Genomic DNA, 19,913 nt, shown 5'->3' on the forward strand with positions numbered 1-19,913 from the left:
AAAAAAAAAAGAAACATAGGGTTAAACATGTTATATAGCATTTTCTTCACCTAATTTTTATTACAAAAATAATTTCACCTTCAAGGTTTGTCACTCTAGCCCTTATTTATTAACTAAAAATACTTTTCTGCATGAATGCTGCTCCTTTAAGAATTCTAGCAATGAGCTTTGTTGAGAACTACAGTATAGGTACATGAAGAGTCCAGCAGAAGCGTGCAATAAAAATGCAAAGCTAAACGAAGGTCAACGCATTTTACCACATTAGAACCTCAGATTCTCCAATCCAAATGGAATTGACTCTAATTTATTGCTTTCAATTACTGAATGATTTGTCTGAAGCTTGCAGACATCAAGGTTAGTTTGAGGACAATCTGAAGTTTTGGAGGGAATAGTTACTTGGGGCATTTTGATGCCTAAGTGATGGCTAGTTCAAACAGATTCCACTCTCGTGTGTGCTTATTTCATCTTACTGATGCGAATGACACAAAGAGAAACAGCCAGCAAACATTACAAAACCCTGGAGAACATTAACTCTAACTATGTATTTATTTCAAAAGCCAGCCTATAACCTTCATGAAAGCAGAAAATTTTGTCAGTTTCCATAAATGCAACTCAGTGCATCCATATTTGCAGACATTTTCTACATACTGCTTTGGGATCCTTGTCATTCCACATATGACATCTCCAGTGTCCGACTTTCTACCTGCAGTGCACACAGTAATATGCTTGCCATTGTACAGATCTAAAATCTTAAAGATGTTTCACTATGTCTTTCCTACCTGTCATCTGGTAAAATTCTATTCATCCCCAAATTCCAAGCTCAGCATCAATTTGCCTGTGAAGTTGGTACTGCCAGTTTTGGTTTTTTATTTTTTGGTTTTTTTTGCCTTCTGCAGTATCAATTGCCCTCCGCTCTGTGGAGTTCTGTGTGAAGCTGTGGTTGATGGCAGCCTCAGACAGTTATGAGTTCCTAATCAACTGAAGTTGAATGATTTGCAAAACTCTTAGTAGTTTCTTATCTTTACACCTAAGCATTTCTTATGTCTTTGGACTTACCTATCCTACAGGCTCTCAGCTGGCTTTTAATTACTTCTGCAACTATCAAGTTTAGGTCCAAATTACTTAGTGTTATATCATATTTTTCTAAAAAATTTTATAAAATTTCCCCAGTTACTCGTAAATTTACTTCTCATAAAGGATTAAATGGGCCTATCCAATGGATATGTTTTATATCCATATTCCTAACCTAGAGAATCAAGGCTTGCTAAGCCCTCCTGGCTTTTCTGCTATTATATTGAGTGAACCAGCATAATCCATCAGTATAGCAATTTTATTGTGAAAATTTTTAGTTCTCAAGCTGTGAGCACTGCAGCCTCTGCTTGGGAAACCATCACCTAGGTTCTAGTCCTCCTTCAAAATGTGGATTAATCAAATCCCTTGATGTTAACTATGCTTACTAATCACTTCCCTGAACTCCAAGGTATCGACCAGGTATTGACTTCATTTGACATGCAGAATATATTAAGGTGCTTGGGGGTTTTACAAACTTTCATTTGAAAGGCAGAGAGGGGGAAGGATGAACAATTAGAATCTCACCCATTTGTTCAAATTCTAAAGGCCTACAACAGCCAGGAATGGGCCAGACTGAAAAATACATGTCTTCTACATGAGTGGCCAGGTCCCACATGTTTAGGCCATCCTCTGCTGCTTCCCAGAGTGCATATTAGCAGAAGGCAGAATTGGAAGCAGCGGTGGGCACTATCCTAAGCATTAGGCCATGTGATAGACTTTCAAAGTGGCATTATAAGGAATATGCTCAATTTCCAACACAGAATTTGTCTATTAATTTATACAACTTCATTTCCCAATTACTAAATAAAGAAATTGATGTTAAATGTTTCCATTTTCTTCTAGGATTTAACTCATGTGGTATATGTGTATGATGAGCTAAAAACCCATCAATAAGGATAGCAATACAATAGAGTCAATTTGATTTCTTATCATGCTCAGGGATAGTTTACATTTGTGGCAATAGGTGTAATTCCACACATATCACTTCTTTGAATTTCATATTTTTTTTCTTTCTCTCAGTCAGAAAGTCCAGAGGAGAACAAATTCAAAGGTAACACAAAAGAAAGTTTATTCATTTTTCAGGTATCTTTCTGGAAAGTAAACTAAAAAAAAAAAAGAAAAATCTGCCATAATCCAATCAAAAGGGAAAGTGATACACATGTAGTACGTGTGCAGATGTTTAGAAAGCTTTTTACATAAGGAAAAGGGATGTTTTCATTTATTCACCACTTTTGCTTGAAATTCAGTAAGAAATTGGAAGGAAAATGCTATGACATGAATCACAGGATGACCTGAGCTGTGACTAAGGCCTAACTTGACATTAAAGCATATCCTAATGCAGCTTGCGCTTGACTGTTTCATCAAGGGTTAGCTACATTCGAAGAGACACTTGCAGTGTTGAAGCTCCTGCGACAAGGACACTTTCACACCTTATTAACAATATACGGTAGCATGTATGAAAAGAAAAATAGCAGTGTTGATTTCTATAATCTACCAATTTAACTACTGAAAATGTATCCTAAGGACACCTCTCCTATGGTGTTCTAACCATTGTGCCGAGTACCTACCTCCACAAGCACAGAGATATGTGCAGTTATTCATAGCAAATCTGTATTAGAAATAAACTAAATATACAAACATAAGTGAAGTAAAAGTTGTCCAAGTGCAGGGAGAATATACAATTCCTAACAGGCATGATCATAAAAGATCTTTACATGACACTTTATAGCCAAACTCACAAGAGTAAATCATAAATATTCTAAAATGCTCATGAGAGAAATGCCAATTATCCTCAGATGATTCTCAAACTAGCCCAATGGCTGATTTCTCATCAGAAACTCAACAGGCTATAAGACAATGAGGAGACCCAGTCCATGGTTTACAACAAAGCAACAAGCCTGCAAATCCAGAATGCTGTATCCAGTAAAGCTCTCATTTATAAAAGAAGGCACACAAAGACCTTTCAAAACAGAAATTGTAAGAATTTGCCATTACCCATCAACCCTTATACATGATGCTTATGAAGGTGAAAAGCTCAGACACAGGGAATGATAATCACCATAATGAAAGAAAGGGAAGGTAGAAAATCTTGTAGTAAAACTACAAAGAAAATACAAGGTAAACAGGAATATTTTTGAAAAAAGTGGTAGGGCCAAGACATTACCTTTTCATAACAATACTGAATATAAATGGTCTAAATTCTCTAATCAAAAGATAGACTGACTGAATGTATAAAAAAATAAGACCAATCTTTCTCCCAATAAGAAATATAAATCACCAACAAATCTACAGACTGAAAGAGTGGGAAAAGATATTTCATGGCAACAAACAAAATCTAATACCAGACAAAAATAGGTTTTAACAAAAACTGTTAACAGAGACAAAGGAGTGTACTGTATAATTATTAAGGGATTAATTCAAGAACAAGATGTGACTATACTGAATGTATACGCACCCAATGACAGGGAAGTTAACTATTTAAAATAATTGTGTTTCAAAACAAAATTTCTCTAAAAGGAGACATAAATTTAAACTACTAGAGGAAGACACTGCAAGATAAATGCATAGGAAAAGACTTCTTAGAGAAAACCCCAAAAGCACTACCAATTAATGTGAAAGAATATAAATGGGACTAGATCAGGCTAAGAAGCCTTTGCATTGCAAAGGAAAAGGCCAATAAAATGAAAAGGCAACCAACAGCCAGAGAAAATATTTGCAAATTATGCAACCAACAAGGGATTAAATATCCAGGAAACTAAACAACAGAACCAACAATCCTGTTAAGAACTGGGCAAAGAAAACAGATAGACAATCTTCAAAGGATCCAATACAAATGGACAACAGACACATTCAAGTTTACTAGTTTTAAGAGACTATTTAAATGAGGAAAAAACACAATGAGGTTTCACCTTACCCCAGGTAGATAAGCTATCATCCCCCCATAATATTAAATGCTGACCCCAAAAATATTAAATGCTGGCATTGCTGTGTGTAAAATGGTACCCTAATCTACTGCTGATGGGAAATAGTGCAACCATATGAAAGACAGCATGGAGATTCATCAGTGCTATGAAAACTGATCTGCAATATGACCAAATCCATTTCACTCCTGAGATTTTACCCAAATGAAATAGAATCTACATATGAAAGAGTTATTTTACACTCATGCTTATCTCATCTCAACTCATGGTAGCTAAGGTAGGGAGTCAGTCGAAATATCCAGCAATGGATGACTGGAGAAAGAAAATGTACCATGCATACTCCATGAATACTGCTCAGCCATAAAGAAAAAATGAAATCCTGTCTATTGCAACAAACTGGATGCAACCGGAAACCATTACGCTTACCAAAAAGGCAAGCATCATGTGTTTTCTCTGATTCATGGCAGCGACCACACCAAGTAGTATAGCAGAGAAATGTTCACTTTGGGAGAGCAGTGCGATGAGCCCATGTTTATACTCCAGAAGACAGACTGTCATCGTCTCTTACTTCTTACTGGTTGAATATTAGCATTAGTTCAACCTAAGCCCGTGAGTGTAGAGTGGATTAAAATTATGATTGCAAATACTGTTGAAGCAAGTAAAGGTAGGGAAGAATACTGGGGTTGGAGGTATAGGAGCATAGGAAGTGTAATTCTCTTCTTGGAACTGTACCTACAGAATATATAACACCTGTTCTCTGTAATATTAGTAAAACGATAACTGGTAAAAGATACTTAAAAATAAAAAATAAAGAATATAAGTTAATCATGCTAAATGCGCCTGCTGTCTTTAATACACAAATATTTAATTATAGGAAAATAATAAGATATTTATGTGCTATATTATTTTTGAATAAATATGCATACTATTTCTCCACATATTTAACAGACTGATTAGAGAGACCAAATATGAATATCAAATACTAGGAAGAAACTTTAATAACTCAGTTTGTAAACTTCGGTTTTTAAGGTTTTCAAACCATCTGAAAGGTTTTTTTTTTTTTTTTTGATTAGTAAAAAATTAATAAGTCCTTTTGAAAATTAAGGCTCATCTAACTAATGAATAATGTATATAAATAAATGAATATTCATTGCCAGTGCTGGAAGGCAGTTCCCAGGTCATCCACTCTTTTAAAGAGTGAACATTATTGTGTGAAAAATCAAACATCCTACTTTTTAGTTGACAGAATATTCTTCAAAAAGGCCTCTGGAGAATTCATACTTAACACTTTTTCAGGACTCTTTGAATGCAGTTATAGATCAATGGACAAATGTGTTCCACAAATCCTGGTATTTCTTTCTTGTGATATTCACAAATCATTTAAGTATTCCTTTGAGATGTTGTTGCTGGTAATGTCATGCTCAGTAATCTGAGCTCCTCAATGAGGAACCTTAGACTTTGGTATAATAATTACAGCCATAAATGTCATGTGTAAGCAAAGAATTTCAGCCTATTTTGAATTTTTCAAAAGCCAGATTATCACGCTTTTGAACACATCAATTCACTGAAAAAAATACATAGGGGCGGGAGTTGTGGTGTAACACATTAAACAACCGATTGGGATGTCCCTGTTTCATGTGTCTGTTTCCCGGCTACTTGACTTTGGATCCAGCTTCCTGCTAACACTCACCCTTGGAGGTAGAAGAAAATGGCTCAAATATGTGAGAGTCTGTCACGCACATGGGAAAGCCGGATGGCTTTTCTGTATCCTAGCTTACTTTGACATACGCAGGAATTTGGGGGAATGAACCAATGGTGGCAAAATCTCTTTCCTTCTGTCACTCAAGTGAAGTTTTCAAATAAATCTTTAAAAAAATTCCCCCCAATTCTGCCCATCATAAATTTGGGAATAATCCTCTAGCAATTTTTCTAGTCTTGGAGCTCCTAATTACTATAAAAATGAATATTCTGAATCTGTTAGAGAGAAAAGTACTTTTTAGAAGACTCATTGGGCTGGTATCAATTAATTCTTCACTTGAAGAAAGAAATTTTATCCTTAATCTGGAAATAAGCCTTATAATAAAATAAATGAAGTTTTATGACATGAAAAGGATTAAGGTCAGTGCAATTTCCTTACTTGAAGAGGAAAGCATATAGGTGAAATTTTCCCTTACAATGAAAAAATTTTTAAAATTAGTTTAACAAGAGTCCATGTGAAATAACCACTTCTTTGAGGTTAACAACTTTATAAATAGTCATTTGAATCACTTTGTATTCCTTACTTAAATTTCCTTAGATTATCTGATAAAGGAGAAAAGCCCAGAACATCACTGTGACATTTTATTCCAGATTTTTTTGGCCTGTGAAACTAAACAAAAAACTGAGTCTCAGAGATTGTTCAAAACCTTATAATTATGATAAACATGACTTTGTATGGTAAGGGGTTACCTAAAAGTCAACATGATCCATTGTTCAGTAACAACACTGGGAAGCAAAGGAAAAATATTTCTGCAAATCTTAGATGGTAAGGGTTAACACAAAGCATCAGGTATGTGACTAAAAAAATAATAAACTAAAAGCAACTTCGAAATCAATATATTTCCAAGGAATTTTGATAAAACATCAATTTGGTATTTTGCTCAAAATGAAGTTTAGACACTAGTTTTAAGATCATGCAGTTGCTTGGCAGCGTGGCCTAGTGGCTAAGGTCCTCGCCTTGATCCCATATGGCTGCTGGTTCTAATCCCGGCAGCTCCACTTCCTCTCTGTCTTTCCTCCTCTCAGTATATCTGACTTTGTAATAAAAATAAAAAAAATAAGTCTTTCAAAAAAAAAAAAGATCATGCAGTTGCAAAGTACTGGTTTTACAATTTTTGGTCTCAGGACACAATCACACATGTATCTTTAACACTCTGTTGAAAGGAAGAACTAGAGATTGATGGAGAGAGACTGAGGCTCTTAATCTGCTAGCTCATTCTCTTCAGCCTGCCTCAGCTGGAGTTATGTCTGGCTGGAACCAGGAGCTTGCAACTCAATTCAGGTCTTGCACATGCATGGCAGAGACCCAAGTACTCAGCCAACACCTGCTATTTCTCAGGGTATGTATTAGCAGGACACTGGAATTAGAGTAGGGTCATGTACCCAGGCAGTCCAAGATGGGACGCAGATACCCAAGCAGTTTGAAACTGTATCAGACACCTTTTTAGTATTTATTGAAGAGTCCAAATTATTGTCATTTAAGTGAGTTATTTCCCTTGGGAATTGTATTAAAATAAAACGACGGGGCCTGGTACAAGGGCTTAGAGGCTAAATCCTTACTTTGCATGTGCTGGGATCCCATATGGGCATTGGTTCATGACCTGGCTGCTCCAATTGCCTTCCAGCTTCCTGCCTGTGGCCTGGGAAAGCAGTAGAGAATGGCCCAAGGCCTTGGGACCTTGAGGAGGCTTCTGGTTTTGGATGGGTTCACTTCTGGCCATTGCAACCACTGGGAGAGTGAGCTGGCAGACACAGGATCTTTCCTCTTAATCTCCTTCTCTGTAAATCTGGATTTCCAGTAAAAATAAATCTTTACAATAAATAAAATAAGGATATTTCATAAATCAATGTCAATTCATTAAAAACATTAAATAACTCACCATATGTTAATATACTTCTATGAGAAAGAACTATATTGTGAACCACAAGCTATGATAATGTTATAGATTTTTGCGAATCTCCCCAATGTCTCGATTATCTTATCTGCTTCTACATTAAATCTCTTGCAAAATCTCAAGTCGCTTTGTCTCTGGAAAAAAACTGTTCTATATTTATGAGTGAGAGAATGTGACAAAAGTCAAATGACCCCTTAGAACTTTTACAGGAATAGTTTAGGCCTTGTGAGAAATCTGAGCATTTTGGAGGCTTAGTTCACTTCAAGAAACACCGATGTGCAGCATAGTCATAGCACATGCTATTGTTGTGGGGTCCTGAGTCAAGAAATTAGCACCTGTAGACCAATAGGACAGTAGTACATCTGTCTGAGTCTTCACTGGGGAGACTGGCTTTGACATCACTGCGCCAACACTGAGAGTCAAGAACTGTCATCCCTCCTCTCTTCTCCCAGACATTTTCAACTTTTCTAATACCCCAGGGATGCAGCAACATCACCAAGGATTCAGTCACCCTTCACATAGTCAGTGTACTCCTGAGATGAGATTTCAACAAAAAGCACATCTCTCAACTTATTTATTCTGGGTCATTTCTACTCCCTATTGTCTCCCCGTAGAGTTTTTGTTCTTTTGCTCCTCTTTTTCTAGTTTGAAAAATGATACAGGAACAATCTGACTCAAAGACCATTCATAGTCATGGGGGAAAGCCAAACGCAATGTAACAAATTTTGACCTTTGAGAAAATAGCAACTTTGAGCAAACTCAAAAGCAAAGAAATCTGAGACCAAATTTAAGAGGATCTGAAATGTCAGACTGCAGAATACACAGCAAGAATTCATGCAGAATGCCACGAGCCTATTCACAGCTAACAGCCCTGGTGTCAGGTTAGAATTAGAAAAGCATCAGAAGGACAGAATTGTTTCTCTAGGCGGTTTTGAGCCCGATGACATACTCAGCATCAGTTTGGAGGAAGAATGTCAATAGGAATATTTGTGCTATTTTTCCATTACTACAAATGATCACAGATGACAGAAGACATTTTTTTTCTAGTCAACATGATGAATAAAGATTCTTTAAGAGCACTATAAACCTCTATGTATTGAATAATTCATGCTCCTCTCAGAAATTTTATGTTGTGACAGGTTATTAGAACACCACGAATCTCGAACACTTACCTTCACCAAATAGATGAGGAAACTGAAGGTCAGAGGGTATAAATAATTCTCCCAAGGACATTTGTTCATGTCCCTGAAACTGGCACCCAAACAGCTAAAAATGCCAAGCAAGCAGACTTTCCATGGTACTTCTTTCTAGCAAGTCTCTGATATTTTGACATTACCATGGATAGGGATACAAATTCACAAGATTGGTTTGGGCATATCATTTGTTTTACTGCATTATAAATGGATCAATACACTAATAATGCCAAGTATATAATTTGTCTGGTTATACCAGGGTGTGGTCCCAGATATAAACCAGAAGGAATAAGGAATCTAGACCCAAGGAAGTTTTGCTCTTGTACTGAGATATTCTCTGATGATACTCTATGGACTTGCATATAGAAACTGGGAAGTGACAAGATAGTCACGGTATTCCTGAAATACAACTACTACTTATGATGAAATAATTGTTCAATTTCCTCCTTTTGTATGACTCTACTTCAACTATTTATGGACAATAATTCACAAAGTGGAATATAGAAAGCAGCATATAGATTTTGTGCTTTGATGCATTAGAAACTATATGCAAAAGTAAAACTACATATGGAGAAAGAACAAGCAATTCTGAGAGTATACATATCAAGGCTGTTTTTTCTTACTTGCACTGTTTCTAAGCAAATTAATTTATATCCTTGGCTTAGTTTCCATTCTGCAAATAACTTCTAATTTGGGATTTCTAACTTACATTTCTTCTTTCAGGCTTATAAATTCTTATATAATATTCTGATAGCAAGCTTACAAATCTAGCCATTCTAAGCATATCTCAGAAGCAGCATATTCCCTGACACCAGGGTGGTGGCTCATCGAGTTAATCCTTCTCCTGTCATGTTGGTTTCCCACATGAGCTGGATTCATGTCCTGCCTGCTACACTTCTGATCCAATTCTGATCTAGGAAGGAAGTGAGGGATGGCTCAAGTCTTTAGGCCCCTGAACCCTTATGGGAAATCTGGAAGAAGCTCCTGTTACTCAGCTTCAGTTTGTCTCAGTTCCGGTCATTGTGTCCATTTGGGGAGTGAACCAGAAGTTGGAAGATCTCTGTCTCTCTGTATAAATCAGCCTTTCAAATAAAAATAATTTTTACCAAATCAATTTATCTCTGCCAGAACAAGAAGGTTCTTATTTGATTTGGTATTGTGTATGTCCTATCTTGTTGAATATGCCTCTGCCCTATGGCACCAGTATCTCTCAAGGAAAGCCAGTTTATGTCCCAACTGCTCCACTTCCCATCAAGCTCCCTGCTTATGGCCTGGGAAAGTAGCAAAGGACGAGCCAAAGCCTTGGGCTCCTACACCCATGTAGCGGATCTGGAAGAAGCTCCTGCCTTCAGATTTGCTCAGCTCTGGCCATTGTGAACAAGTAGTGAGTGAACCAGAAAATGTAAAATCTGTCTTTTCCTCTTTCTCTCTCCTCTGTAACCCTTTCAAGTTAAAGAAATAAATCTTTAGAAAATATGATCTGGCTGTTTCATTTCTTGATACAAGGAAATAAAACACCATCAGGTTGTCCAAGGAAATAAACACCATCAGGTTGACGAGAAAGAGGCACTAACATATGCATTTAAGAACTGTATAAAATAGTCAAGAAATGAGATCAAGCTAAGGGTTCATCCTTGTCCCAAATGAATCAAGAAAAATATGGTGGATACACACACTGGTCTTTCTTCCTTCACATTACTCCTTTCTCACTTCCTTTATGCCTCTCCACTGCACCTGTTACCCAGCCTATACTTCCGTGGCTTCATGTACTGTGTTAAAGCCACTTCTTCCCATGTTGCTTCTGCAAGTTGTTATTTCTCTACTAAAGCTTTAGATCCATACACACAGATGTATTCCGGGAAGCTCTTCCTATAGTATCCCATATACTTTAGACTATATAACATACCCCAAACAGACTTTCACAACTCTAGTTCTCTCACATGTACTCTGTGGGTCTCTACTGTTTCTCAGCTCAAGCCAGGGCCATTTAACAAAAGGACAACCTTAATAACTGGCACCTATCAAATATCCTTGATCACTCATTTTCCTTTTGCAATCCATCTGTCACAACAATGGCAGAATTATCCACATGGGTCCCATCCTTAACAAAATTTCACAGGCTTCTATCGCAACTTTATGCCTCTTACCTCTCTGGAGGTCCAATGTAATCTAAATTGAGCTATCCTTTTCAGCCTTGATGCTCAGAACAATTCTAAAATTGTGTGCTATTATCTGGCCTTCATAACCCATGCACACACACATACTTTTAAAAATTCTTGGTGTTATGGAGAACCAGGGTAGATGTGGGACTGACTAGGCTGGGTCTCACTCCTCTTCTGAGCCATGTGTGAGCTGTATGTGGGTATGGACGAGCCATGGCTGGGCTGAAACATCCAACATCAAGAACCAGAATGGGGTGAAAGCCAGCCAGGAAAAACCACTGTTCCTGCAAGGACAGGAGGTGAACTGAGTAGGGTTGGCTCAAGAACCCCCTGGCAAGCGCAAAATCTGGCATTGGGAGGGGTTCTGATGGAGGAGCCTGGGCAACTCCTCTGGCAGGACACAGTCCCTGCAGGTAAGCGCAAGAAGCATGATAGGAAACAGCCCAGAATAGGCCATGGAAAGTTTCCCACTGGCATACATTCGGCATGGGTCAGGAGCAGACCAGGCTGAATCAGTTCATGTCAACCACTGGCAAATCCGATCACCAGAACAGAGTGTGGGATGGGCCGGGTTTGGTTGCGACACAACCAGTACACATTATGGAATGCCAGGGCGTGGCTGCCTGTACTGGATGTGAATGCAGCACCCATCCAGCACACGTGAGATCCAGGAAGGAAGGGGCAGAGCTGGCGGGGGGATTAAGGGGCTGGTCCCCTCACCAGTCAGCTACTCCCACTGGAGAGTTTTGGCTGGGATAGAGACAGACCCGACCAAGCAAGGCTATAACACCTGTGCGCTGCATGTGGACTAGATCAGGGCCGCAGCATCAGCTGGCAGAAGCTGGCACTGGGGACTAATTCTGTCGAGTCAAATCTCAGGACCACCTAAAGAGTGCATAAACCGGGACAGAGAGACCTGGGAGGGAAAAGTGGGTTCCCCCTTCTTGGGTCACTATTCCCGTGGGAGGGCATGAAAACTAGGACGGGGGCTGGGATGGCTAGATAGAGAGGCACTCAACAACATCTGGGAGGGCTGGATGGTTGAGTTGGTTAGATAGAACTAAGCTTTAATACCCATTGACAAGTACCAGAGCCAAATGGGATGGGGGACAGACTGGCCTTCTGCTACACATACTGGCAAACCAGGGTAGGGGGCGGGCTTGGTGGGGGTTATTGTGGGTCGCCCCTACTAGGCTGCAGCTCCCACTGGGTGATGTAAGGGCCGAACCAGACTGGACTGCAACACCCATTGGTTCCAGTGCAACTCGGGACTGAAAACAGAACCAACCCAGCAATTGCAACCACCAGCTGATCGGGGTGATGGACTGTGCCGGGCCCTGTGCTTGCTAGAACATACAAGAAACTAATCTGGGAATACCGCAAAGTATCTTTGGAGATCTCCCCAATCGAACTGCTGGACTCAGAACTCTAACCAAGAAAAGACAGAAGACAGAACAGGACAATCATTCATCTCAGCTATATGTTGGCAGCAAATTATGGGGCAAACGGAGACTTTATGATGGACCATATCAATTGGTGGACGACCTCATCGAGCGAAACTGGCAGCGATTCATAACTGCAGAACTATTAACACCACTCGAGCACATATCTCAGAGCATGCCCCACATCCGGGACTCGGGGTGGGCGGGAAACCGGGTGGGGCTTCTCCCTCAATATCCCCCTTTACCTCAGATACGTGATGGAAACAATATGGACATAATAGCATTACCCACTTTCCTATCCCCCTAAACCTTTTTTTTTTCCTTCTTTTTCCTTTAACTGTAATTAACTATGTAAAGATTGTCAACAACAATACAATAAAAAGAAAAAAAATTAATAATTAAAAAAAAAAAAATTCTTGGTATGCCATTTTCCCCCTCTTCACCCAGGAAATATTTATAAATATTTCAAGTCAGAATTAAATATCCTTGTAAAATTTTCCTTGCATTCTCTGAAAGAATTCACTTCTCCTTCCTCGAGGTTCCCATAGCACTTAATACATTCGTTATTACACAGAGACTATGTGATGATCTCTATTGTGAGTCTTCCTATAAACTCTATTTGAGACAGTCAGCATGGCTTTGTGCATAGCATTTTTTTCTGTGCACATATTCTTCCTCAGATAAATGGAAAAAGTTCACAGCATCCACCACTTATTTTGTCAAATGTAGCAGTGTCAACTGTCCCACTGTCCTGTATTCCATCCTTTCTATTTGCAATATAAGTTCAGAATGGCTTTAGAAAAAAGTCATCTCTATAATAAAAAATGCAACGATGAGGCACAAACATTGTGTGTGAAATATTTTCTAAAGAAACTGGATTTTGGATGCCAAAGCAATGCCTGTTAAATATTGCTTTTTTGGTGGTAAAACAGTAATTTCATATCACTTGGGAAAGCAAGCTCTGGTACCTTGTCAAACTTTTATTTGAATTTCTGATGTAAGTCTCTGATGCCAACTCAGAGTTGCTATTTTTAAATGAATACTTTCCTTGAACTTTGAATTCCCTGGGTAATTTCAACTTCTTGCTAGCTGCTGAATTGTTGCATCTGGGCACCAAGGTGCAGGAAAATAGCAATTGTTCGCCAAGAAGCACAGATCTTAGCCCTTGGTCTCTGTTCTTCTGACAGCTCCACCTTCTCTAACAGAACCATCAGTTATTCTATGAACACTTCCTCTATGGCCCGCACTAGTTGAATTAAATTCCATCATGCCTCTTGCTAAAAATAAACGAAAAGCAGCTGGTGAATCTTCAGAGAGATTATGTAAACAGCAACATGAAACATGTTCCAACTTCCAGGGGAGTACATCAGTTCTTCAGAGGTTAACTATTCTAAAAACAGACTACGCAAAGGAGAGGGAAAAAAAAGTTTAAAACTCTGCAGAACTCTCCCTGACAACTCACTAAGCACACACTGTTTGTTCTTCAAGAAAGCCACCTTTTGAATTCAGAGGAGTTGAAAGGTTCACTTCTGGAAACAGCTTGTCCTTAAGTTTTTAATAGTTCAGCTCAACTGAGAGTGGGAGTTACGGAATGAACACAATGCAAATACTGCAACCTCTCACTGACCTTATTTGGTGCATGATAAGGTATTTTGCAGGGTGCAGATAAATCAAGATTTGCTAAGTTCCTTGAAAGAACATCAACAAACAACCCTCTACTTTGATACCAGTTTTTATAACTTCTCATTATTAAAACCTAATTATTCAGAAAAAAAAGATGTTGTGGAGCAGTGGAGTAAAGTTAAAGCATTTATGTGGGATAAGTCCTGTGGTTTATAATAAAAATTCCTTTAGGATAGTGAATATATTTAGTATGTAAATTGCCTAAAGAATGTTTATGAGCAAGGTCATGAAGCACAGTGGTCAATAGTGCAAGCTCTGATGGGATCTCTAAATTACAAGGTCACAATTTATAAACAAATATCTGTGGACATGTTTGGATGCTTTTAGATATAGAACAACGTTCATCTTCATGAAACAGTAATTTTGCCAAAAACAAAAACACAGCAGCAAAGCCAAAAACATGAAAAAAAAAGGACTGGTTGTCTCCTTAGAAACTTTATAAATTGATCTTACAGAAAAATATTCTTTAAAGATCCTAAAACGATTAAGTGTGCCTGCACAGCCTAGCAGTCACAAGGCCCACATCCCCACTGGAGTATAGTTGACTTTCACTACGGATCCTCGCTCCTGATGCCAGCTTCCTGCTGAAGCAACCTGGGAGACAGAGGTAATGGTCCCAACAATCCGGTTTCTATCAACCAGGAGGAAAAGCAGGATTTCTGGCTCTATCTCTTGCCTATCACTGAAGGTATCTGGGAAATAAACCAGCAGATGGGAGCGCTCCTTGTTTCACACCACTGCTCTTTCTCTGTCTGTCCATCAAGCCAATACAAATAAGTTCATAATTTTAATTTCAAAATTGTTTCCTTAAAATCTTTAAAATTTTTAAAGAAAATGTAATCATATAAAGAAATATTAATTAACTTTCTGCCTCTATTGATTTGTGTATTCCTTACATTCACAAACTGGAATCAGAAAACAATCTTTTGCAAAATTATTTTTCACATTCCAAATTATTCCATTTTATAGTACCTGTCAATGACCGTTCTTTTAAATTTGAAGGTAATATTAGTCATATATAATTGTGCATAAGTTTCTGTTTGTTACAAACAGAGTGAGGGGGAGAGCACCTATCCTCTGGTTTACTCCCCAAGTGCTTGCCATGTCTGTACCTGTGGTAAGAGCAAAGTTGAGAGCTGGAATACAGTTCAGGTCTCCTGCCTGGTTTGCATAAATCTAATGGCTTGAGACATCAGTACTGCCCTCAGAGTGTCCAGCATCAGGAAGCTGGATACAAAATCTAGGGATTCAATGAGAATCCAGAATGTGCAACACACAAACGATCCATTCCACATGCTGAGGTTTCGGAGACTGCTTAGCAGAAGTCTTAAAAAAACTGTCTGAACTCAAACCACAGAAACACAGTCAGAAGTCGGCATCGGAGCATGTACGACTTAATGGGAGAAGCCACAAAAATAACAGAATATTCAATGCAAGGGGCACAGGAGACAGAATAACATTTTGATTCAAGCCAACAGAGGATGCTGAGTACCTCATCAAAACATGGAAGCCAGGGGCCCGGTGCGGTGGCCTAGTGACTAAAAGTCCTTGCCTTAAATGTGCCAGGATCCCATATGGTCACCGGTTCTAATCCCAGCGGCCCTGCTTCCCATCCAGCTACCTGCTTGTGGCCTGAGAAGGCAGTCAAGAATGGCTCCAAGCCTTGAGACCCTGCAGCTGTGTGGGAGACCTGGAAGAGCTCCTAGCTCCTGGCTCCTGGCTTCGGATTGGCATAGTACCGGCTGTTGCAGTCACTTGGGGAGTGAATCATCGGACGGAAGATTTTCCTCTCTGACTCTTCTCCTCTCTGTATATCTGACTTTGTAATAAAAATAAATAAATCTTTTTTTAAAAAAATGGAAGCCAAAACAGGCTGAACAACTTTCTTGACCAGGCCTTGCTGCAAATGTCCACGTCTGTGTGTATACCAAAGTGGACCTGGTCAGCCAACAGACCTTAAAGTTTCTCAACTCTGCTGCAATGAAGCCAATGGCATCTCAGACCTATCAAGACATCTCACGCAGCATGCTTGCAACATTGTTCCCCACATCCGGATCACTTTAAAAAATACTTATTGATGATGTTTATATAGTTGATTATGGTGGGAAGTGTTGAGAATTAGGGGAAAGTGGGTAAGACCATTGCCTCCAAATTTTCTTTCTCTTCTTCCTGTATCTTAGGGAAGTGAGGAGACAAGGAGAGAAGCTGCAGCCAGTCTCCCAACCATCACAATATCTGGGAATGGGGAAGGCCACCGGAAGCCATCCCAGGGTTCTTGCCCACATCAGGGTTTTTAAGTGATATCAAATGACCACTTCTGTCCCCAGGAGCTAATCGTAATAATATGGGAGGAAATGGTGGGAGAGAAAAATGAGGAGGAAAGAAGATAATGGGAGAATCCCTATACCTACAAAACTATATCATGGAAAATGATTTAAAAAAGGTTGAAAGAAACAAAGTAAGTAAGTAAGTAGGTATTAGGAACAAAACTTTTCACTTCCATTAATACTTCTAAAGTTTTACTAGGACAATAACTTGTCAGTAAACCTGAACAAATCAGTTGAAAAGTCCTTGTGGGTCTCTACCTCCCAAACTTTCTAGCTCTGGTCTCAGGACCTAGATAGATGATTCAGAGGAGAGCTGGGTTTCACAGTTCCTGCCTAACAGATTGTTTTCATAGCATCAGTGAGCTGATGTTATCAAGACAGACTTAAAATAGCTCCACTTGGCTTCACATATAAAAGGGAAGCCAAGGAAGAACTGCTTCTCTCCTGAACTGCTCCCCATCCTTGCTCCCCATCGCTTCTCCTGTATTAGGAAGATACTAGCCCCCATCTCTGGGCTCCAAACACCGAGGGAAAATCTGCAGAATACAATGGGGGTGATTTATTTTTCCTTTATTCTATCACCATCATTCACAGTATACCCACCTAATCCAATCATGCCATTTTGCCAAATGTTTCATATTTTGATAAGAAGATATAACCACCAATTTTCAGGATTTTTATTTTTGCGAGGGGTAACAGGAAGAATTGACATTTTTCTTTAACCATTTTTGTTGATGTTTTGCCAAGAGCAGCCAGGATTTTCTCATTAAACAAATCACAGCAATTAATTACAACTTAAGATCAATGCTGAAGGAAACGACATCTCAGATAGGTTTGAAATTTATAATTCGTCATTAAAATTCATTTGAAATTAGTGTTCGTGGTTATATTGATTCAGAACAGACTGTTACATTAGTTGATCTTATGCTTTTTCATCTTGAAACAAGTTCCTTATCAGTAATATCATTCTTTTTGTGCCATTCTTACCTGCCAGTCAGAAGCCCAAGTGCTTCCAAGGGATGAGAAAATTTCCATCGTTTCAAAATGACCTTCATTTCTGAAATTGTGTTTTCATCCCATCCAGGGGCGCTACCCAGGACCAGAGGAAGGGAGCAGTTCTCGTTATTACAGTAGAAGCGATAAAACCATAAATATCTTCTCTTTTCCTCAGATAGTCTTGAAAAAAGAAAACAACACAACAGCTCAGAAACTGTAATTTACCAGAGATTTTTTAGCCAACAAATATTGCTGCAAATATACAGCATGAAACTTGATTCTCATTCTTTAAATTGTTGGGGTTTACCTTGTTAAAGTCTTTCTTCTTTTGGACACACTAGTAGGTTATTTCATTAGCTTGTTCCCTAAGTTTATGGTTTTTTTTTTTAAAGAACCTGAATTCCAATATTCAGAATTATTTCTCTTCAATCTTATCCTTGTTGCTTTTTCTAAAAAACTTTTTTTTCAATTTCTGCTTTCCTTAGGACAGGCCAAATTTATCTGATTTTTGTGACATGTCGTATTTAGGACTGAGATAAACAACTCTCTATTTCCTTCATAAATTAGATCCAAGTGGATCAGCACATGACATATTTTACAAATGATGTTGGTATGAAGTTCAAAAACAAAGCTCTCAATGCATCCAATAAATTCTGGCTTTCAAATGTGCAGAGTTCATTGGAAGTTTGAAGAGGCAGTGTCAGTGACGTCAGGGCTCCCAGTGAAAAGCTTGAACAGACGACCTCAGTCTGGGACTGGAGCCCTGGAGTTGCTGACAGCCTGTCCTATTTTGCTGCCTCTCCAGTAGCATGGAGAGGTACAGTTCAAGGTCAGGCCAGCATCTTCACACAACAGTCATTCCCTCTGTGTCCTCCAAAGAATCAAATTCCTGCCAGGCGCAGGAAGGGTGCTTAGCAATTGCAAGGTTTTAGAGTCTATCTGTAAAATGGAAAGATCAGATTGGGCTGATCTTTAAGGTATGTCTAGGCTCTGTTCCTGTGCTCTGTCACCACCCCTCACACCAGAAGGCTCTTTGAAGCAATTCATGATAAAACAGCTGAAATAATTAATTATGACTCACTCTTCTCCAATAGTGAGCAATGGTGTGGCTCCCTCAAACCACATGTTATTTGATTGAGGCATGGTTTTCACAAAAGGAAATGGCACAGTTTCAGTTCAGTAAAATTAGGTCACTGTACAAACCAGTGACAATCACATTGCTTTCAAAACTTTAATGTTGCTTTTGGCAAGCATTAGTATGATTTCTTTCATATTAGAGTGATTTCTACAACTTTCTGTGTAAATGGAATCAGAGGGGCAGGCTGCCTTGCTCAGTGGGTTACGCAGTGTTTTGGATGCTCATGTACCATATAGGAGTGCCAATTCCAAGCTGCATGGAGTCCAGTTAACAGTCAATGCACTTGGGAAACACAGATACTGGCTCAAGTACTTGAGTTCCTATGAGAGACTGGGATGGGAGTGGGGGTTGAGTTCTCTACTCCTGCCTTCATCTTGGCACAGCCCCCAACATTTGTGGCCATTTGGGGTGTAAACCAGTAGATGGAAGATCAGTCTGTATTCCAACCCCACACCATTCTCCCTTCCAAATACACATATGCATATGTTCTTTTTCTCTTTTTACTGAACATAATGGATTTGAAGCGTGTATTCATTCCTTTTAATTAATGAGCCTTATTATTTTTGCATGAATATCCTACAATTTGCTTACCCATTCTTCTTTTAGTGAATATTTAAGCTGTTACATTTTGGGGAGTTTAATACACAAATATTATACTGCACAATACTGTCCCGCAGTTCTCAAGGAATTTTCAGGGACTATCTTGCATTCCTCAGCATGGATCATTTCTATTGTCTTGTCTTCAATCACACTATTCTTCCTCCATCACCCCCACCCCACCACATTATGCAATCTAAAGCCCAGTAAGTGATTATCAAAAAAAAAAAAAAAAAAGCAAAACAAAAACCAGAACTATCTCAATTCTTGAATTTCCAATTCTATCCTTTGTTCATTGACATCTATTTTTACTTTTTTGAAAGGCAGAGGAGAGAGAGGAAAAGTGATGTGGAAGCAGGGTCAGGTGGAGTGAGGGAGATTTTCCATTTGCTGGTTCACTCTCTGAATATCAGCAACAGCCAAGACTGGGTTAGACTGCAGCCAGAAAGTTCATTTGAGTTTCCAATGTTGATGGCAAGGACTAAAAACTTGAGTGATCGCCCTTGTTTCACAGTGTGTGTATGAATAAGACATCCTTCAACATCTTTATAATGGATGTACAGAAAAGATTTTCTGCTACTTTAAATCTTGTTGGCTATCTATTTTTATTAACTTTTGCTTTCTTGATTCTTCCTAAATATTCTAATTTTTCACATAACGTTATGTATTATTTTTTTCAGTATTTTTTTAGAACTCCCCTTTGTTGAGAGTCCTCTGCAATCTTGAGTGA

At 38.8% G+C, this 19,913-nt stretch overlaps 1 protein-coding gene across 2 annotated transcripts in view; it reads right to left on the bottom strand.

Moving 5' to 3' along the window:
- PIK3C2G (phosphatidylinositol-4-phosphate 3-kinase catalytic subunit type 2 gamma) overlaps positions 1-19,913 on the bottom strand; it is a 265,595-nt gene that overhangs the window by 163,068 nt on the left and 82,614 nt on the right. For both annotated transcript variants that reach the window (XM_058655883.1, XM_058655882.1), the window contains one exon: positions 17,440-17,628. In XM_058655883.1, the coding sequence (XP_058511866.1) occupies positions 17,440-17,628 (189 nt within the window). The remainder of the gene's footprint in view (positions 1-17,439; positions 17,629-19,913) is intronic.

Source organism: Ochotona princeps, chromosome 27, assembly GCF_030435755.1.
Source record: "Ochotona princeps isolate mOchPri1 chromosome 27, mOchPri1.hap1, whole genome shotgun sequence".
NCBI classification, from domain to species: domain Eukaryota; kingdom Metazoa; phylum Chordata; class Mammalia; order Lagomorpha; family Ochotonidae; genus Ochotona; species Ochotona princeps.